Consider the following 23,459-nt stretch of genomic DNA (forward strand, 5'->3'; position numbering starts at 1 on the left):
AAACTATTTTCCCAACCATTTTCTTTGTTGCATTCATTCAAAATTTCAGTATCTGCAAATCCTCTACAATGATTCTTTAGATCTATGACAAAAGCACAGCCAAACTCAACTTACATGATCTACCGCTCTTCTTCCTACCATTCTCTACAGCATTACATCACACTTCTCAGTTAGCTTCTCCCGAACAGAGAACTTTTATTCTCAATCATCCACCTCTGCCACCAAATTTTTTGAAAATTATCTAGTCATTCTTCAATTTTGCTGCAGCTCACTGATCTCTCAAACATCTAGACCACTTTAGATAATAGTATAAAATCAGGAACTGCCCGTAGATAAGGAAATAGGTTACCCATGTAACCTAGATTATGCTCTTTCTTCCTTCTCTGTTCACTCTAGTATCACATCTCACTGCCTATAACCTTTGCCACAACTTGCGTCACTCATTTCACATGCTTTAAACTATGTATGTTGCATGTCCCTCTCACCCCTCACGACTGACTCCCATGGTTGGAACACTTTCCTCAACTATCTGTTGGTCGCAATCATTACTACAAGCATCCCTAATTCACCAATGAGTAACTGAGAAACTTCAAGCCCACTTAGACAGACCCAACTTTTTTTTTTTTCTTTCAAAACAGAGAAAATTGACATATGCTCCAAAACTTCCACACCAACATTTATTAATATCTCCAGCACTTTGTTTATCATTTGAGAGCAATTTTTTAGTTCATTATCATAGACAAAAATCTTCTTCATTATCAAAACAAAGAGAGTTTAACATCTATGTCATCTACAGCACACAACATCCCATCATTACAAAATAATGACAGACCTGCTATAATCTACAATGTAGGAACTGATAGCTCAAATCAGCTCGTCATGGGGACTCATACACAGCAGACTCTTATTCAGACAATTGGTAGATGTCTGCAGTAGCTAATGAAAAACAATTCCAGGAATGGAAGAAATGCAAAAAGTGAGTAAGGAATAACTGAAGGCCTCAATCAAATACATAGTGAGTGAGGAGTGTGAAATGTTAAGGAATGGAAACTTACAGGTTGTTTGGCATTTGGGACATAAAAAATAAAAAACACTTGTAAAGCCCCCAGAACACCAATTAAACAAATTGATTACACATTTATATCCAAGATTTAATACCTTTCGTTTCATTTTTGGTTTGTTAAAAAACTGCACTTTTATGTCCCCTTCCAGCCGAACACTCTGGTCTAAAGGTATGCAGAAAGATGGACTACCTTTCTTGACTTCATACACAGGTGACGTAAATATCAATTTGTTTGAATCTGAGATCACTACCTGGAGACCTACAAAAGAGTTGCATACAATAATACAATTAGTACTCAAAACAGTACAGAAAATTAAGTAGCTTACACATTTGCAATCAACAAAATGATCGATGATACTTACTACATTGTCCTCCATTTAGGTTTGGCAAGGGTTCTATACGAAGCTCCTTAAGGAGGAGCACAACAGGATGATACTTTAATTCTTCTTGTACTAATGTTGCATAATATCCAACGTACCGGCGTTGGCTAGGTATTGTAACACCCTAAAAAGTTAAAAGTAAACTAGTTTTGACTACATTTGCACAAGTTAACATCAAAACAAAAAAGTCCTACAAACAAATTTTCATGCAGTCCAAGTGGTTAAATGGTAATCATGACATATCATGACTAAACATCAACACTTTGCTTTGCATACATTTCTCCATTACTAATATACGCAAGACATATCACTCACATGAAACTATGTGAGCCACAATTTATAAGCATATTGTACGCTCACGACATAACAATGGCCAATTTTAAATCGAATTCCTCACATCTATTAAATTCGGTAGCATAAGTTTTAAAGTAGCATAAGTTTTAAAGTAGCATAAGTTTTAAAGTAGCATAAGTTTTAAAGTAGCATAAGTTTTAAAGTAGCATAAGTTGCAGAATAGTAAATAACACATTAAATGTTTTCAGCGTGCGCGCGTGCACACACACACACACACACACACACACAGATTTTCCATTTAATGTGCACAAGGGTCATTTAAATTAAAGCCCTCTCCAAAACAATTATGGGCAAGGCAGCACACTCCATTGCCCAGTTTTCATATCGACTTACTGTTCAAAAAGTAACAAATTTCTTATATGGCAATGAAGCTGCTTCGTAACTGTGTGAAAGGCAGCACAGTGGAATTACATATTCCATTTGCTACCATCCTACTCCATTAGGTTACAGATTTTTCCTCCATCTTCTGCTTTCCATTAAATATCTAATGCATATAGCGCGTGTATAATAGGTTTGCCAAATTCTTTTTTACATACTATATTATTATGTAATTTACATTTACATCTATACTCAGCAAATCACCATGAGGTGCATGGCACCAGTGATTCATGTTTGGAGCACGGGGAGAATGACCGTTTGAAAGCCTCTGTGCTTGCAGTAATTATTCTAATCTTATCCTCAGGATCCCTATGTGAGCAACACATAAGGGATTGTAGTATATTCCTAGATTCATCATTTCAAGCTGTTTCTTGAAACTTCATTAATACACTTTCTTGGGGTAATTTATGTCTATCTTCAAGAGTCTTCCAGGTCAGTTCCTTCTGTATCTCCATGACACACTCCCACAGATTACATAAACCTGCCATCATTTGTGTTGCCCTTCTATTTATATGCTCAATAACCCCTGCTACTCCTATTTGGTACTAGCCCACCACACTTGGGCAATATTCTAGGATGGGTCGCACAAGTGATTTGTAAGCAATCTCCTTTGTACTTCAATAGCACTTCCCCAGTATTCTACCAATAAACTGAAGCCTACCACCTGCTTTAATATCACTTCAGAGTGTTACACCCAGTCATTTGTCTGAGTTGTTCAATTCCAACAGTGACTCACTGATATTATAATAGGATACTATATTTTTTTCATTTTGTGAAGTGCATGATTTTACATATCTAAACATTTCAAGCAACTTGCCATATTTGCACAATGTTGAAATCTTATCAAGATCTGACTGAATATTTATGCAGCTTCTTTCGGATAGTACTGCATTACAGATAACAGCATCACCTGAAAAAAGCCTGATTTCACTATTAATATTGCCTGCAAGGTCATTAATATACAATATAAACAGCAAGCGTCCCAACACACTTCCCTGGGGCACACCCGAAGATACTTCTACATCTGATAACTCTCCAGCCTGGATAACATGTTGGATCTTCCCTACCAAAAAGACCTCAATCCACTCACAAGTTTCACTTGATACACTATATGACTGTACTTTTGAAATAAGCATAGGAGTGGTACTGAGTCAAATGATTTTCATAAATCAGGAAATATTGCATCTACCTGATCACCTTGATCCAAAGCTTTAAGTGTGTCATGTGAGAAAAGTGTAAATTGGGTTCCACAGGATCGATGCTTTTGGTATCCATTCTGGTTGGCATTGAGAAGGTCATTCTGCTCAAGACACCTCATTATGTTTGAGCTCACAATATGTTCTAAGATTCTACAATAAATAGACATCAAGGACATTGGATGGTAGTTCCGTGCATCACTTCTACTGCCCTTCTTGTATACAGGTGTAACATGTGCTTTTTGAACCTGGCATGGTTTTCTGTTTGAGAGACCTATGATAGATTATACTCAGAAGAGGAGCCAACTCAGACACAAATTCAGTACAGAATATGACGGATTCTGTCAGGCCCTGGAGCTTTGTTCATTTTTAACGACTTCAGTTGTTTCTCTACACTACTGACACTAATACTTATTTCATTAATCTTTTCAGTGATACAAAGATTAAATTGGGGCAATTTTCCTGGATTTTCCTGTGTGAAGGAATATATGAAAACAGAGTTAAGCATTTCAGCTCCTGCTTTGTTACCCTCAATTTCAGTTCCTTTCTCATTCACTAGGGACTGCACACTAACATGGAACCACTACAGCCTTTACCAGAATTTCTGTAAAAAGTTCATGTGACAATATTCCGCTATGGTAGTCACTGAAGGCAACACGCGTCTGTCTCTTCAGAAGTTGCTTTGCAGTGACTGTATAACATCGAAGTTTCCTCCCATTATGGACTGTTCTACTGGGTATACACTATGTGATAAATAGTATCTGGACACCTGGCTGAAAATGACTTACAAGTTTGTGGCGCCCTCCATCAGTAACGCTGGAATTCAATATGGTGTTGGCCCACCCTTAGCCTTGATGACAGCTTCCACTCTCGCAGGCATATGATGAATCAGGTTCTGGAATGTTTCTTGGGGAATGGTAGCCCATTCTTCACAGAGTGCTGACTGAGGAGAAGTATCGATGATGGTCGGTGAGGCCTGGCACGAAGTCAGCGTTCCAAAACATCCCGAAGATTCTATAGGATTCAGGCCAGGACTCTGTGCAGGCCAGTCCATTACAAGGATGTTATTGTCATGTAACCACTATGCCACAGGCCATGCATTATGAACAGGTGCTCGATCATGTTGAAAGATGCAATCACGATCCCCGAATTGTTCTTCAACAATGGGAGGCAAGAAGGTGCTTCAAACATCAATGTAGGCCTGTGCTGTGATAGTACCATGCAAAACAACAAGGGGTGCAAGCCCCCTCCACGAAAAACACGACCACACTATAACACCACCACCCCCGAATTTTACTGTTGGCACTACACATGCTGGCAGATGATGTTCACCAGGCATTCGCCATCCCCACACCCTGCCATTGGATCACCACATTGTGTACTGCGATTTGTCACTCCACTCAGAGGATCCTGATGCAGTTTGGAATTCCTGTGTGATGATCTGGATAGACGTCTGCCTATTACACATTACAACCCTCTTAAACTGTCTGTCAGTCAACAGAAGAGGTTGGCCTATACACTTTTGTGCTGTACGTGTCCCTTCATGTTTCCATGTCACTATCACATCAGAAACAGTGGACCTAGGGATGTTTAGGAGTGTGGAAATCTCACATATGGACATATGACAAGTGACACCCAATCACCCAACCACGTTCAAAGTCCGTGCCATGTTCAAAATGTATATCTATCCAGTGCATGGTCAACTATTCTTTTAAACCTGAGCAATAGTTCCTTTACATGCTCCTGCCCTGTACTGAAAGTTTCAAGTTCCTCACTGAAATATGACCCTACTGATTTTTTATCTAGTTTACTGAACACACATCTTTCTTCTTGTTTTAGATGTCCCTTTTACTTTGGTAATCATTGCTGCCACAAACACATCATGGTCACTGATATCAGTTTAGATGTGGACATCTTCAAAGAGGTCACGTCTATTTTTGCCATTGCATTCAATATATTTCCATCACAAGTGGTGTTCCAAACTATCTATTTTAGTTCGTTTTCAGAGAAGGCATTTAGTATTGTTTCACATAGTATTTCATCACACCCAACACTAAAAAAAACTGTAATTTTCCAGTTGATTGTTGGATGATTAAAGCCTTCATTGATGATTACAGTATGACAAGGGAACTTACTTACAAGTCAACTGAGGTTTTCTCTAAATTTTTTGGTTACATCAGAAGATGAAGTGGTGGACAATATAAGGATTCATCATCATTTTATGCCCTCCTCTGACACTGAGCCTTGCCAAACAGTCTCACAAGCAGCTTCAATTTCTATCTTGGCAGATTTGAGTTTCTTGTCTACTGTGAGAAATACATGACCTACATTTCCCATTTGTCTATCCTTTCAATATACACTTAAATTTTCCCCATAAATCTCACTGCTAGCTTTCACCTAGTATTATGTGTGCTTCACTGCTTTTCACAAGCATTTATTATTGACATTGTAATTTGCCAGCTGCTAATCTCAATATAATTAGTTTTCGATCAAAAATTTCCTTTAAAAATAAATATTTAAAGGAGTTAATCATATGACATGTGATCATGAAATTGTTGTCTACTAATATTTGTTCATTCACAAGAACACCTAGCTCATTGAATAGCCTTAATTTCGTTTTCCACAGTAACCATTTAACTTTCTCTGAAAGTTCGTTAACTTGGAAATTATTCTTAACTAAACTTTGGATCTATTCACAAATACTTTCGTTACCCGATTCCTTAAGCTTATTTAATTCCCAGATTTGATGATATATTTCTGATGCCCTAATTTTTCTGAATCAGACAGTGCTTTTGGTTTTAAGCTTCCTGGCAGATTAAAACTGTGTTCAAGACCAAAACTCGAATCTTGGTCTTTTACTTTTGCCGAGCAATTGCTCTACTGACTGAGACATCTAAGCACAACTTTTCTTCCACCAGCACCTTGCCTCCTACCTAACTTCACAGTTCTCCTGCATACCTACCTTACAGGACTAGCACACCTGGAGGAAAAGGTACTGCAAGAGGCATAGCTTAGCACACTCCACTGCAGAGTGGATATTCATTCTGGAAACAATCTCACATGTTTTGGCTAAGCAAAGTCTCTGTAATACCATTTTTCCAGGAGGGCTAGTCTCACAAGGTGTGCAGAAGAACTTCTACGAAGTCTGGAAGATAGGAGATGAGGTACTGGCACAAGTACGGCTAAGAGGGTGGATCATGAGTTGTGCCTGGACAGCTCAATATGTAGAGAACTTTCTCACAAAAGGCAAAAACCTCAGGTTCAAAGTCCTACTCCATTGCACCGTTTTAATCTGCCAGTTAATTTCAAATCAGTTCACACTCCACTACAGTGTGAGAATTGATTCTAGTGCCCCTGGTTGTTCAAGTAAGCCTCTAATTAAGAAACTGAATAAATTACATAAATTGTGAACCTGGGATTTTACATGAAACCCTGTGATCCACTGCACAGATACACAATGTATCAATCAAATAGTACCTTGAACTTAAATACTTTTCCAGTCTATCAAAACTTTCGTTTGACTACACAGGTTGGCCCCACTACTGAATTTGACTCTCATATTATTGTAAAGTAAAATGTAATTACCAATTATTCACACACCTGCCTGTATACTCCCTACAGCCCTTCCGGACAAAATGTCAGCAGTCTGCAGATAAAATTCTTTCTCCATGTCACTTACCACCTTGCCATACGTAATTTCAGTACCACTGAAAGTCTGGGATTAGCTATGGACTAATGAACACTTATCTGTTGAGAATCTTTCACTGTGGTGAGTCTTTCTGTGCATTCTTTCCGAGAGAATGGGTCCACATTCAACACAATTACAGCTATGTGACAGTCTGAAGTTACCATTCCTTATGGTCACATCCTGTATAGAAGTTCGGACTTAATGCTCCTGTGTAAGTATTATTAATGGCACTAGCTAATGTAGTGTAACCATTTCAACATGAAGGAAGGTAGCCCATTTTCAACTACATTAGTAATCATATTTTTACTAACAAATAATTAGTAACATGAAGAAGTCTGTATGTGAACTGGTCATTGCCAGAACATGCTTTAAAGTTAAATAAAAGTGAAGAGGTATACAACTTAGTAAATGATGGTGTGTGTGTGTGTGTGTGTGTGTGTGTTTTTGTAGAGTAGGATCAACATTACTGGCATCTCATTCAGCTCTGAATAATCATTGTTTGTCTGAAAGGTGGATCAGCATTTCTTGTACTTTTTACAGTGCCTGATTTACAACAGACATGTGCAATGATACAATAAGAAACTTTGTGTAAAAGTAGAGAAAACTTTAAATTTTAAAGTGAAGATGTGGAGATTATGCATTTTTTCAAACTGAGTGCTACAAATGGTTCTCCCAATTTAAGAGTGGTCAATCCCAATGATTACTGAACACGAAAAACTGCTGAATTTGGCTGGTAGCAACTTGTTTATGTCATGAGGTTTTAAACAAAAAATTGAACATATATTGTGTTGTAGCAAAGTTCGTCCCTTGTTTCATGGTCATAGTGCAGGCTGCACTGCAAGTGAATGTTTGCATGACGACGACAAAACATTCATACAAAAGATCATCACAGAAAGTGACTGATAGATTTATGGTAAAAAAGTAAGACAAATGTGTCTTCATTACAGACATCTTGCAAAAAATCTTGAACATTCAAAAAAAGTATGACTGTTGATAAAATATAGATTTATATTATGCAAGCATTTTCAAAATGTGTAATCAGAAAGGGATCGCAGACGTGTCAAGGTAACTCGTGTTTCTTCATCATGGCAATTCACCTGCCTCTTCTACTTTGTCAACTGGGAGTTTCGTGAAAAGGAAATAAATCGGATGGCTCTTATCGCACCATGGTAAGACTATTTTGGTAAAATTTTACAAGGAGCTATGTAAGACCTATGTTTGTAATGTTGGTCAAGAACAACCACAGGAATTAAGATGGTGGAACAGCAGCAAATTTAGAGCACCTAATGCAATAATTGAGATTGTTTTCTTTCAATAGCAAGAAAAATAAATACCAGATTTTAACATACAAACACTATGAATTACTTGCAGTTAGAGTGTAAGCAAATCGTACAAAGGCATCTTGGAAAGTAACTGCTGTTCTAGTATGGCACTGGTATTTCTGCACAGAGCGCCACCACTGTCACATCTACATCTTGTCTGATATAGTAAGAAACCATATGTGAAAACAGGAACCTTGCTGTCATGCATTTGCTTGTTATAACCTCAGAACATGAGCATAGCTATAACAAACCCTATGAAACACAAAGTGCGAGCAATAATAAGCTTTCGCTGCAAAAAATTTCAGCAGTAGATGTTCATCTTCAACTGCATATTGCATAGGTCCAAATGTTATGAGTGAAGGTGCTGCCCAGCAGTCAGTCAGATTTTTTAAAAGTCTTCGAACATTCATGATGAATGGAGGAATGGTAGGCCTTCGGTTGTGAATAATGATCTTGTCAACAAAACTGACAAAACAGTTCATGAAAATCAATTACGCACCATTTCTGAACTTTCACGGTTAAAGCAGTCTCAGACATGGTAATTGGATGTCTCTATAGGCCCCCTAGCTCAGCAGCTGTTGTGGCTGAGCACCTGAAGGATAATTTGGAAAATATTTCGAGTAGATTTCCCCACCATGTTATAGTTCTGGGTGGAGATTTTAATTTGCCGGATATAGACTGGGGGACTCAAGCGTTCATAACGGGTGGCAGGGACAAAGAATCCAGTGAAATTTTTTTAAGTGCTTTATCTGAAAACTACCTTGAGCAGTTAAACAGAGAACTGACTCGTGGCGATAACATATTAGACCTTCTGGTGACAAACAGACCCAAACTATTTGAAACAGTTAACGCAGAACAGGGAATCAGCGATCATAAAGCGGTTACTGCATTGATGATTTCAGCCGTAAACAGAAATATTAAAAAAGGTAGGAAGATTTTTCTGTTTAGCAACAGTGACAAAAAGCAGATTACAGAGTACCTGACGGCTCAACACAAAAGTTTTGTCTCACGTACAGATAGTGTTGAGGATCAGTGGACAAAGTTCAAAACCATCATACAATATGCGTTAGATGAGTATGTGCCAAGCAAGATCGTAAGACGTGGAAAAGAGCCACCGTGGTACAACAACAGAGTTAGAAAACTGCTACAGAAGCAAAGGGAACTTCACAGCAAACATAAACATAGCCAAAGCCTTGCGAAATGTAGTGTGAGGAGGGCTATGCGAGAGGCGTTCAATGAATTCGAAAGTAAAGTTCTATGTACTGACTTGGCAGAAAACACTAAGAAATTTTGGTCTTATGTCAAAGCGGTAGGTGGATCAAAACAAAATGTCCACACACAGTGACCAAAATGGTACTGAAACAGAGGATGACAGACTAAAGGCCGAAATACTAAATGTCTTTTTCCAAAGCTGTTTCACAGAGGAAGACTGCACTGTAGTTCCTTCTCTAGATTGTCGCACAGATGACAAAATGGTAGATATCGAAACAGACGACAGAGGGATAGAGAAACAATTAAAATCACTCAAAAGAGGAAAGGCTGCTGGACTGATGGGATACCAGTTCGATTTTACAGAGTACGCGAAGGAACTTGCCCCCCCTTCTTGCAGCGGTGTACTGTAGGTCTCTAGAAGAGCGTAGCATTCCAAAGGATTGGAAATGGGCACAGGTCATCCCCATTTTCAAGAAGGGACGTCGAACAGATGTGCAGAACTATAGACCTATATCTCTAACGTCGATCAGTTGTAGAATTTTGGAACACGTATTATGTTAGAGTATAATGACTTTTCTGGAGACTAGAATTCTACTCTGTAGGATTCAGCATGGGTTTCGATAAAGACGGTCGTGTAAAACCCAGCTCGCACTATTCGTCCACGAGACTCAGAGGGCCATAGACACGGGTTCGCAGGTGGATGCCATATTTCTTGACTTCCGCAAGCCGATCGATACAGTTCCCCACAGTCGTTTAATGAACAAAGTACGAGCATATGGACTATCAGATCAATTGTGTAATTGGATTGAAGAGTTCCTAGATAAGAGAATGCAGCACGTCATTCTCAATGGAGAGAAGTCTTCCGAAGTAAGAGTGATTTCAGGTGTGCCGCAGGGGAGTGTCGTAGGACCGTTGCTATTCACAATATACATAAATGACCTTGTGGATGATATCGGAAGTTCACTGAGGCTTTTTGTGCATGATGCTGTGGTATATCGAGAGGTTGTAACAATGGAAAATTGTACTGAAATGCAAGAGGATCTGCAGCGAATTGACGCATGGTGCAGGGAATGGCAATTGAATCTCAATGTAGACAAGTGTAATGTGCTGCGAATACATAGAAAGGTAGATCCCCTATCATTTAGCTACAAAATAGAAGGTCAGCAACTGGAAGAAGTTAATTCCATAAATTATCTGGGAGTACGCATTAGGAGTGATTTAAAATGGAATGATCACATAAAGTTGATCGCCGGTAAAGCAGATGCCAGACTGAGATTCACTGGAAGAATCCTAAGGAAATGCAATCCGAAAACAAAGGAAGTAGGTTACAGTACGCTTGTTTGCCCACTGCTTGAATACTGCTCAGCAGTGTGGGATCCGTACCAGATAGGGTTGATAGAAGAGAGAGAGAGAGAGAGAGAGAGAGAGAGAGAGAGAGAGAGAGAGGGGATCCAACGGAGAGCAGCGCGCTTGGTTACACGATCATTTAATAATCGCGAAAGCGTTACAGAGATGATAGATAAACTGCAGTGGAAGACTCTGCAGGAGAGAGGCTCAGTAGCTCGGTACAGGCTTTTGTTGAAGTTTCGACAACATACCTTCACCGAGGAGTCAACCAGTATATTGCTCCCTCCTACGTATATATCGCGAAGAGACCATGAGGATATAAAATCAGAGAGATTAGGGCCCACACAGAAGCATACCGACAGTCCTTTCCACGAACAATACGAGACTGGAATAGAAGGGAGAACCAATAGAGGTACTCAAGGTACCCTACGCCACACACCATCAGGTGGTTTGCGGAGTATGGATGTAGATGTAGATGTTTCTGCACACTTCCCAAAAACTTTCTATATGGTTTTGCATGAGGTTGTCACCGATAACATAGGCTACTGAAAGTTCTATGCTCAGGGGGAACCAAAACTGGTCAAGGGGGTGGGGTGGGAGGGGGGGGGGGCAGGTGTCCACACAACCAAACGAATGGTCTCTGCCTTATACTTACTTTCCTGCTATGACACAGAAGGGGGGGTTTTAAAAGAGAGAGAAAATTGTAACTTGTGATGAAACGTGGGTGGCATACGTTAATGCCGAAATAAAACAGAAGTCTATGGCTTTGGACCATACCAATTCTACATGCAAGCTGAAGAAAGCCGGCCAAATTTTGTCATGAAGGAAAGTTATGGCTATGGGAGGGAGTTTTGCTAGTTGAATCTATGAAGTGTGGAACAATAATCACTTCAGATGACTATTGCGAAACTAAGTAAAAACTTAAGTGAGACATTCAAAACAAGATGTCAGTGTGTGCCAACATTTGGTGTTGGGTTTTTGCAAGACAATGCCCATCTTCACAGTGTCCAAAATACTAGACATTTTGAAGCAATTCAAATGGGAATTTTTTTTTATCATCCTCCATACAGTGCAGACTTGGTGCCAACTGATTTTCATCTCTTTGCACACATGAAGAAGTGGCTTGTGTTGCAGCACTTCAATGGCAACAAAGAACTTCAAAATGCTGTGAAACACTGCCTACACACCACACCAACAGAATTTTATGAAGTAGGAATGTGTAAATTATTGAAATGCCACGAATAATGCTTAAATTTAAATGGCGAGTGTTGAAAAATGGCAAGAAGCTGTAATTTTAAGATGTATATAATAATTTTTTTCATGTAGGTTTTTTATTTACAGCCAAACAGAGGTTATTTTCTGAATCATACTTGTATTATCAGGGATAAATATGGCTGTGGCAAAGAGATACAAGCACCTAAGAAATACGTTAAGACATAACTTGGACAGCACACAGTTATCCCAAGTAGGCACAATTCTAGTAACATTCTGCAGCTTTATCTCAAAGCTTCCTTTGATTTGGGTCTCATGTTACTTAACAGCTCAATATATGAACACAACCAGAGTTTAATATGAATACAATTTCATATTCACAATCACTTACTTCCTCAACTAAACCAAATGGCAACTCACAACCTAAATTAGACCTCAGACTATATTACAGATTTTCAATAAAAAGTGCAGAAGTACTATAGACACACTGACAAGACAAGCATCAGTGGGAAGTTAACACTGCACATGAGAGGATGATCATCCATAAGAAGATGAGTAATCCATACTTACAGCACATGAATGACGTCTGGTTAAGAGCTGATTCTTAATTACTATATACTATCTTCTAACTGGCAGCTTGCAACCGGACATAATGCTGAAACTTGAAACTTCCTGGCAGATTAAAACTGTGTGCCAGACAGACTCGAACTCAGGACCTTTGCCTTTCGCGGGCAAGTGCTCTGCAAACTGAGCTACCCAAGCACGACTCATGCCCCATCCTCACAGCTTTACTTCCGCCAGTACCTCGTCTCCTACCTTCCGAACTTTACAGACGCTCTCCTACGAACCTTGCAGGACTAGCATTCCTGAAAGAAAGGATATTGCGGAGACATGGCTTAGCCACAGCCTGGGGGATGTTTCCAGAATGAGATTTTCACTCTGCAGCGTAGTGTGCGCCGATATGAAACTTTCTGGCAGATTAAAACTGTGTGACGGACCAAGACTCGAACTCTGAACTCTCATTCTGGAAACATCCCCCAGGCTGTGGCTAAGCCATGTCTCCGCAATACCCTTTCTTTCAGGAGTGCTAGTCCTGCAAGGTTCATAGGAAAGCTTCCGTAAAGTTTGGAAGGTAGGAGATGAGGTACTGGCGGAAGTAAAGCTGTGAGGACGGGGCATGCGTCGTGCTTGGGTAGCTCAGTTTGCAGAGCACTTGCCCGCAAAAGGCAAAGGTCCCGAGTTCGATTATTGTGGGGACATAATGTTGCATGACCAATATGTGATATACATCACAGGCACGTGCGGGGCCGAAGTCGAGATCAGGACCAGCAGCAGTCGCAGTGATGTTTACTACTCACAGCTTGGCAAAATGTCACATTCGCCTGTGCATCAGGGTAATACTTTCAAATAACCTATGAGAGGTGACAAATGAGGCAGCGAATTTCTGGCACCAAAATAGAAACCACTGTTCTTCATTGTTGTCACAAATAGCTAACTTTGACGAAGTATGTTATTAATTAGGAGGTTGTGACTAGGTTGCAATGTGGCAGTTTGGTTGCGATTTCACAAAGTCAATGAGTGTGAACGCTAAAAAACCTGGTTGTGGTAACAGTCTGATCGGTAGCTTAGTTCCAGGTTTAGGTTATGTTGGAATAAGACAGTTTTACTGTATTTGCAAAAATTATATTAATAACCTTCGTTGTTGCATATATTTGTTTCTTCCAAACCAGTCACAAATTATGAGGTTGTTATTAGGTTGGGACATAAGAGCACAGCTTAAATTAAATTAATAATATTGGCTGTCAAAATATTTGCCTGTTTCTTCCGAATGTGTTAGGAATTCAGAGATTATGATACACAAACATGAGTATGTGACACTATTCCTTTGAAATATACTCTTTGTCAGCTGCTGGCTCATTGGCTGCATAGACCCAGCAGCTGACACACCCATTCATTCCAATCATACAGCACGGCAAGTGCTGACAACATTGCTGCCTAAAACACCTAAGTACACCACTGGACCTGATCTAGCCTTTTACACAAAAACAGTGTGCACTTGGCCACTGACAAAATTTACCAACTTTTCCTTCCAAAATTGAAACTGTATTGAAAGGATCATTGTGGAGAACAATGCAGTACCAACAAGACATCTAGATAAACTTTCCAGAAATGCATAACGAATTGGAAGCGTTGCTAGGAGAGGAGTTCTTTGTAGGTGACAAGAATTAAATATCTGTATATTCAATGAAAGTATTTCTTTTCTAAATTTGTTTGTTCAACAGACTTAAATGTGGTTACATTATCACATCCCACATGCATCTCATTCTTCAGACACTGACTATCTTACCACAGCCTAAATTACATATTCCTTCCAATGTGTTAATGTATTTAGCACTGCTGTGGAAACTTTTACTTAAAAATTTCTATAACAATTCTGCACAGAGTTTTCCTGCAACCTTATGCAAGTAATGAGTTCTCCCACAAGAATGAAACTAGTCAAAAAGTTTTGCCTTGATTACTAAACTTCCCATAAAACCAAACTGTACATTACACACTTTTATTCTTCACAAATAAATGACATAGTAATACTTATGAAAAACATAAACCTTCATGCAAGACACGATGTGGAGAGTGTAGTCTCTCAAAGGATCACAAACATCAGATATTCAGAGATCTAATGTGGTTCCATAACAAGCATTTAGACAGTTTTTCAGCTTTCCGTACAGGTAACTTATTTCTCAATGCTTTGAATATTCACCTTTTTATCATGCGTCCTCATTCCAGCATAGTAACTGAGTGCTTCATTTGCTGTCGAGTACAGCTTGCTGTGCAACAAATAGCAGCAAACCATAACACCTGTTCGGCCCTGCACAACCAAAATGAACGAATGCTTAAATTATTCTGAACAATGAACTTTTGTCTAGCAAAATTTCTATTACAAATAAAAGAGTCATAAAAATACTAAATTCAGTCCAATCAGTGCACTACCGAACCAGTAACAAATTCTTTAAATGTGCTTAAAATCAAACTCTGCAGGTACGAGATAGGTACCCAGTATTACTAACAATGGGATCTCTTAAATTTTCTCCCAATTTCCTGAAGCAGAACACAATTCTTTAAAAAGTAAAATAAAAACACTTGAAAAAAATAGTATTTCAAGATTTCTGATCAATGTAAGCACAAACATTTCAAACTCATTCTAGCAGAATCGTAACATAAAGAGTTTCGCAGTTGTGACGTTGCTGGTTTGATGATCACTTTTAGTATAATTTTTTTATCTCTACTTCAATTGTATATTTACTATCAAATGTAAATGTCAGTTAACAAATACAGAATAACAACATTTTAATATAAATAATTTTTTCCTCTTAATAACTAATCAAATGAAAATGTGAGTATTCATAATAAAATAAAATTTTGTATAAAAATGCATCAGATGAAACATATTTGGTTTTTAGAGATTGAATGGTGCTACTGCTGTGTATAATTTTTTCATTCAAAAATATGGCATTTCATATGTCTATCACATTTTAATTTATCTTCATGTGATTAATAATTAAAATAAAAAGATGATATTTTATAAAAAAAATTATTATTCACTATTTCATGGTTAACATTTCCATTTGATAGTACAGACATAACTGAACAAAAGGGAAGAAAAGTGTTGCTACAAATGAGACACTTTACAAGCAACTGTGATTACAAAGCTTGCATACTAATTCCTCAGCTACTAGAAAGTCTACTAATAAGCTTGGAACATTTGTACTTAAACGCTTCAATCTTCAAAAATTATCTTTTTTTTTATTATTATTATTTGCATAACAGTGCTTTAGGAGATTGATGCCGTGCACCAACCCTCAAATGTGAAAAGTATGAAGGAAATCAAAGACAGCCAGTCTGAAAGGTCCCCTTGGAAGATGATACTCAATATGTGTCCTTGGATTTACACAAAATCAAAAACAGAAACAACAGTACACTTCAATTCAGCTCCACAGAATAGGGTGAGAGATGCATATCAGGAGGAACATATTACATACTTCTGATTTTAATATCAGCAGTATTATGTGTTGCATTTCACAGTGCCTTTTACTTCTTTTCATCAAAGTGATCAGGAAATGTCTCAAAGTGTTGTGGTGCCCTTTATGCTAGCTACCTTGTATAGCCCAGATGGTTTACTTCACATGCGAATTCAGCAAGCAGAAGAAAACTGATCGTCTGAAAGGGAATTTTAAAGTGGTGGTTTGACTGAAATAGACAGCATGCAAATTTCTACAAGAGTAATGATGTCACCAGTTGTAAGTGATGCACAATTACGCTCAAGCATGAAATAATAACCACATTACTATAAAATTGTAACTACACAGTGAGATCATAGCTTCATTAGTGTCAGTGCTGTTGATTTTTCCCTCCCCTTCTACCCTTTCTTCATCTTCCAACAGAGAACAGAAAAAATGTCATTACATCAGTGTAGTCACCACATGAGATCATGAACTGGTTTGGCAAGAGAATACCAATTGTGTTATGAAATATCAAACTTCTGAGTCACAAAAATACTACATAAAAGGCAAAAAGCACTGGAATTCATATTTGAGTCTGACAGTTACTTTCAGCATACTCACTGACAAGAAATTATTTACAGTCATCTCTGCCTTACAACTACACAGGACTGACAAACTATACATATAACATGTACTTCATGTAATACCAGACACCAAATATGCTGTAGTTCTTATGGTCACCCAATGCTTTGATGAACAGCATCAATTATTTTTACAATCTCTGTAGTTTTTAGACGCTACCAGCATTTTACGTATGAGGCAATGTGTGACACTGAAGGGAAGGTGCATATTACCTTTCCAGCTTTGCAGTGGACAGCAGCAACATTTCTGGGATCCTGGGATAGCCACTCATGAACATCAGCACAGAATGGACCAATCAGCTCCATTTTGGGAGGGTTGTGATCATCAAAAGGGTAAACAGACACTCTCTGTTGGAATTTGCTCACATCATATGATCGTTCAGAACACCTGCAACAAAAAAACAAAATAAAAATATTCACTGTTACACTTCAAAATTTAACCAAAAAATTTGTTTATGCAATAAGGAAAAATATAAATGGGGAAAAAATTTCAAGTAACTCAACCAACGAAAACAGAGCCAAAGTGTGAACAGTCTCTCTCTAATAAAAATACAGAAGTATAGAAGATCAGGAATTAATATCCTGTCAACCACAAAGCCATTAGAGAATGAAGCTCAAACCTTGAACAGACAATGATGAAGGAAAGTGACTGTGCCATCCAGGCAGTTACCTTCTGCAATTCAAATTAATTAAGGCTAACAAAAATCTGCACAGTGCCATGAGTCTGCCATAGATACTCGAAAAAGAATTTTGACAGTGTATTGCCAGAATTTCTATTTTCACTAGCAGATCTGAACACTAACTTTCTAACAGAAAAAATATGTGGGACTAGTGTAAACACACAGGCTGCTTTACTCTCACACTTATCTTGCATCAGAATACGTGACACTGCAGACCAAGTATACACAAAATAGTAATGTGAAATTATAGGAAGCTGCTATCAGATGAAATAGAAATTTCCTTCCTAGAACATTCTTGCAGAAATAAATTTAGAAAACAAAATGTATTGGCAGCATATAGTATCTACAGAAAATTTACCCTGACAAAACTGTAAAGTTGAGGGACAGAATTGCTGGGCGGTACTTGCCTTCAGAAGGAGAAATGCCAATATACACATGAAGGTATAAAAAACTATCCTAGCCTCTCTCAGGTAGGAAAGTTGGTTGGTCAAAATAAAAAGGAAATCCTTATGTCAGAGGCACCTGTCCTTCCTTTTTTAACGCTCCCAACGTACCCCTTTTTCTCCTCAAGAAAGAAACTAATAAGTCGCAAAAGCTACTTCTACACATGTATTAACTGTATCTTGATAAAAATGGATTAAATTAACCAAAAATAATTCCATAAAAAGTATTTTATAGAATAAAACCTCCCACACTGTAAATAGGCATAGAAAATAGCCATATTCAAAATTGTTTACATCAAATACTTGTAGATCCAATCAAAAATATCCAAACATGGTTTTTAACAAGTTGTTTTAGGTTTAGCCATAGAAATCAATATCCATAGCCTCCATCAAAATGCTGTGACACTTTTTTTTTTTAATATGGCTATTTCTGCTACAAATGTTCAAGATTATTGAAGAGGAATACAGTGATAAGACACTTGTGGAGTATAAGGAAGGAGCTCCGCAAAGATTGCCGACATGCTCAGCATATGGCAGTGACTGATCCTACCACAACCACACATGTTCACATACACATCAGACACGTATTTCTGATAATTTGCCACAATACTTTGAAGGAATAAAAAAATATAGGACCAACTAAATTTTAGGGCCAAAGTCTCAACTGAGCACAGGCTCTGTTCCATTAGCATGATAAAGCATGTGAAAACTTAAATTAGCTAGTAGCTATGTCATTCTTGTCAAAATATCTTTCAATACTTTTAGTGCTTTTAGATATACTTTAGGCTAAAATCTTACGTGACAACTTCAGCAGCTCACCTCATTGCTACCTGTTGTGACATCCTCATATGCTTATAGGGACATAAAACTACTAAAATAATTCACTATAATGTAGTCCATGAGTTGTGGGAAAGTTAAATGGATAAAACGATCAATTGAATCACTGGATTGCAAGCATATAGCCTCATGCCAGAGACATGAAAATTAGTTTTATCAAGCTTTTGTTTCGGGGGGGGGGGGGGGGGGGGGAAGAGAAACCAACCAAGAACACATTTACTGTTTGAATGAGGCCACAAAGTGCAATATTTAATCACACTAAATTCTGGGTTCTTAGATTTACAGATTGTACTGAAAACTAAGATTCAGTCATATTTGGTGCTTACTGAGAAAGTCAATAAAAGCGGCAACTTCCACATTCCGAACAAACTTTTTGTTATTCAAAAAATATCTTTAATAACCCAGACGCAATAAGCAATTACAATTCCAGAAAAGCCACCACTGTGATGAAACTTATGTTGTCCATAAAGTTATAACACTGTATGGACAAAGAGGAATGATCACTATTAGTTATCAGCTTCCACCAGTGATGGAGGAAACACACAACAAATGTAGTAAACAATGTGGTGACTTAACCATCATATCAGTGCCAGTTTCTCCAAACAGACTAAGCTACACATCGGTCTGTCACATTCAATGGTTTCACCAACTCTCAATCAAATTATCCCCTAGATCTTGGGCTATGCTACAAATTACTGTCACCACTACCAAGACTTCAGGGGGGTTATAGTATCACACTCTGGCCCACCCATTGTTGTTGCTTCTGCTGCTGCCAATGCTACTGCTGTTTTCAGTCCAAAGATTAGCTTGATGCAGCTCTCCACACCAGTTTCTCCCATTTAAGTCTCTTCTTATCTGTGAAACTACTCCACATCATTCATTTCAATCTGTTGAATATAGTCAAGCCTCAGTTTCCCGTAATATTTACCTGACACACTGCCCTCCATCACCAAATTGAGGATTCCTTCATGCCTTCTTTTGCTCAAGTTGTGCCATAAATTTAATGTCTTTCCAATTTGATTTAATGCTACCACACATTAGTACTCTGATCTTCAGCATTTTTTCTGTAGCACCACATTTCAAAAGTTTATATTCTCTCCTCATTTGAACTGTCTATAATACACGTTTCACTACCTCATAAGGCTACACTGCAGACAAACACCTTCAGAAAAATCTTCCCAACACTTAAATTTATATTTGATGTTATCAAATTTCTCTTTTCCAGACGCAATTCTTGCTACAGCCAGACTACATATTTTATATCCTCTCTACTACTGCTATCAGTTATTTTGCTACTTTTAGTGTTTCAGTCCCCAATCTAATTCTACCAGCATCACCTGATTAACTCTATTTCCTCACTCATTTTATTTGTGTTGACATTCCTCATATATATTCTGCTTTCAGAATGTTATTCCTTCCATTCCACTGCTCTTCCAAGTCCTTTGCCATTTTTGACAGAGTTACAATGTCATCAGTAAAACTCTAAAGTTTATTTCTTATCATTCAGCTAAAAGTTCATGTCTACATTTTTAACTCCACAAATTTGCGGTGACTGGTTGCAAACAAAATTTTCTGAAGTACAATTACACGCTGGAAAATTAACAAGTAACATCTAGAAGCAAATCTCCCTTGTTATGGGTGTCTAGACAACTTTGCTTGAGATATATAGGCTTTAATTTTCATATCACAATATTTTCCAGACCAGATATTTGCCTAACTTCTGCATGTAAGACGACAATCATATTTTCCACAGTCCTTCAATTGTATATTACAACAATGCTAGCACTCTTAAGGTTTATCACTTTTATAGCACTTTTACTTTCCATTTTGAATATTTGACTAACTCCTCTGCCCGTCACACAAATGTATGACGTCTTATTAGGAACATCACAACCTTACCCACAACAGGTATAATTTACTAGAAGAAACTTCTGCACCATTGATGCAGCGTGTATTAGATTATGGGTCAATTCTGAATCACACACTTAAAATTACAGTTTTCAGTGCAACATATTAAACTGGACTGTCACTGATTAGTAAACTCCATGACAACTTACAGATTGTAGATCTTGTAGTGGTCTTTGTGTTTGGACTCCAGAAATTTCACAACGTCATCAATGTGGTTGCGGTACACACCTTCAAGCTTCTGAGCTGGAAACCCCATTGCTATGAGATTGCTCTTAATGTCTGTATGGTTGATTAAGAAAAACTATGTCATTCAAAAATGAGACAAAATTCAATTATTGTTCACATAACTTCTGGGAAATAGCACAAAATAATCATCTTCATTACTTCACTTAATCTCTTCCTTCCCACGAATTCTGTCTTTGCTAAGCCCCCAAACAATGATTGTGACAACAGCACAACAAGCAGAATAATTTGACTCTACATTTAATATCCGAAAGAGCTAATGTTTATGCTGTAACAAGGATAGCAAATATTTTGAGGTGCTGAATGCAACCCAGTCAAATCAAACTACAGATGCCATAAATAACTTCATAAAGGAGTATGCAAGTAACTAACATCGTTTTCATCCAGGAAGAAAAAAGTATGTACTGCAAAAACTGTTGCTGCCAATTTAAACACCAATTGTTCACTTGAAATTTCACGCAACACTAGCAGATCTAACCTTAACCATTTTCAGTGTGATTTTATAAGCTGTATGTCAATTGGACAAATGAAGAACTGATCTTTGAGTAAATAATGTGGAATTTAGTACACACACACACACACACACACACACACACACACACACACACACACACACACACACACACAGAGAGAGAGAGAGAGAGAGAGAGAGAGAGAGAGAGAGAGAGAGAGAGAGAGAGAGAGAATATGTACTGCATTTGCAACTTTTATTTGGTGCCTCAAACAACTATTCTAAGCTTTATATAGGGAGAATTATAAAATTCCCATCTGCTGTTTACTAATTATGTATACTTTAAAGGAAACCAGCTTATAAAATCAAATGCAAATAACCTACAATGTTCACAAGGAACTCCAGGTACATACTGACAAAGAATGGTTGAGAAAAATAGGGAAAATAATTTAAAACTCAGCATTCAACCCACTGCAGGAATGTAACATATTTCTTCATTATTTACTGGTATTTCACCCATAATGTATCGTCACGAAAGGCATATCTCTAATGTGCAAGTCCAGCCACAGCAATTGACATATCACATACTGAATACCACAACTATTGCCTAACATTTGTGCCCACAATGACCACAAGGATGCATATTCCTATATTTTTGAGTTTCACTTAAGATGTTCTACCCCCTATTTTTAACCAACTGCTGCTCGCTCAGTCAACAAGTTACTAAATCTGAGGGTTACCAAGGATGAAAGATTTGTTATTTTGTAAGATTCGCAAATCTTGATGGACTGTCTAGCTTTACCTGGAAGATTATTCAGTATGCACTTCGCGAACGACACCGACGCGTATGGTACAATTAGCGTAAAACTAAAAGGTGATGGAAAAGAAATGCTGAAATCTTAGTAGCGATGCTGTAAAAAAAAAAAAAAATTGTGGCTAAATTTGGCAGACTAATTTTGGTGAGCTTTTCATTCTTATCAATCAAAAACCTAGAAACATACGTAAAGGATACATGTCAAATCCAAATTAAATCCATCCTGCGTATATCGTTTTCTCCTTTTACTCACAAGGATCCTTACAGGATTAGTCATTTTTATGTTGGAGATTGTGTTTGCCATTTTTGTGTACTGACAGATCTCTTTAGAAGATGAACCAATTTCTGGTCCCTTTTGCTCTTCCACGCAAACATGGAGTGGAGTTGCAGAAGCGGAAAACTGTTCGGATTTTAAACTTTCTAGTCTCGACTTTCTGCAAGAGAAGCATAACCCCATAAAAAAATCACTGCACCTCTCAAAGAATAAATAATATTAGCTTTCACTTGATGTGTCAACTAACATTGAGGCAAATGAACGCATTTCAACACAAACACTGTTCTTCAAAACCAGACGATAAAATTCATCCGGGGCAAATTTTCATACTATTCAATCTGTCAGGTCTCATGTGCACTACTATTACTTTTGCGTTATCTTCATCAGTTTTGTTTGCGGTAACAAGAAGGCGTAATCAATACAGTATGTCACGGCATTTTTGATAGCCAGTCCTTTCCTACAAAATCTCGCGTCCTATACTTTTCCGAGATGCTATTCACTTTAAGACTTTAAACCCAAGTCTCACCATCATACTCATAAACTAACGCTTTGTCTTGCCGTCCTAAGCGCCTGCCTCACTGTTCGATTTCCGGAAAATATCGCACTTCCGTCACGTCTGTTTCCTTATTTCAGTACTCAAAATCGGGTCATTGAAACGGTCTGGACTGTACGTTTACAATCAACATTCTGTTTGATGTAGTGTCAGTCTACAAATAATGGTTTTCATCACACATACAAAAATTTCAAAGTTGTATATCAATTCCATTTCAACCATTAACTTCCACAGTTTTTAGGACAGATCGAACATCGAGATGTTAAGTAACATCCTTGATTAATCACTGCCTTCTATAGCAATTACTAAGTACCCACATTCAACATAAAATCAAACAGTTTTTGAACATTGCTCGAAAGTCATTGCTTCAAAACGACATTAGCAAAATCCAAGGAGCTTTTCTGAATTCAAAAGCGGATACATATGATGTGAAATAAAAACAGTAACCAGAATATTAACGAAGAA

General features: G+C 37.9%; 1 protein-coding gene across 3 annotated transcripts in view; it reads right to left on the bottom strand.

The window, feature by feature from the left end:
- Nucleotides 1-23,256, bottom strand: part of LOC126456917 (phosphatidylinositol 3,4,5-trisphosphate 3-phosphatase and dual-specificity protein phosphatase PTEN) — a 279,017-nt gene extending 255,761 nt beyond the window's left edge. The window contains exons 1-7 of one of the 3 annotated variants that reach the window (XM_050092851.1): nucleotides 22,689-23,256; nucleotides 22,366-22,601; nucleotides 20,809-20,938; nucleotides 17,005-17,179; nucleotides 14,911-15,018; nucleotides 1,426-1,567; nucleotides 1,159-1,322 (exon numbers count right to left, since the gene is read on the bottom strand). In XM_050092851.1, coding sequence (XP_049948808.1) covers nucleotides 1,159-1,322; nucleotides 1,426-1,567; nucleotides 14,911-15,018; nucleotides 17,005-17,179; nucleotides 20,809-20,938; nucleotides 22,366-22,601; nucleotides 22,689-22,708 — 975 coding nt within the window. In that variant the 5' untranslated portion in view covers nucleotides 22,709-23,256. Of the gene's footprint in view, nucleotides 1-1,158; nucleotides 1,323-1,425; nucleotides 1,568-14,910; nucleotides 15,019-17,004; nucleotides 17,180-20,808; nucleotides 20,939-22,365 lie in introns of all 3 variants that reach the window. The other 2 variants (XM_050092850.1, XM_050092852.1) reach the window with 2 other exon arrangements.
- Between the last annotated feature and the right edge of the window lie 203 nt (nucleotides 23,257-23,459).

Source organism: Schistocerca serialis, chromosome 2 (genome assembly GCF_023864345.2).
Source record: "Schistocerca serialis cubense isolate TAMUIC-IGC-003099 chromosome 2, iqSchSeri2.2, whole genome shotgun sequence".
Lineage (NCBI taxonomy): Eukaryota > Metazoa > Arthropoda > Insecta > Orthoptera > Acrididae > Schistocerca > Schistocerca serialis.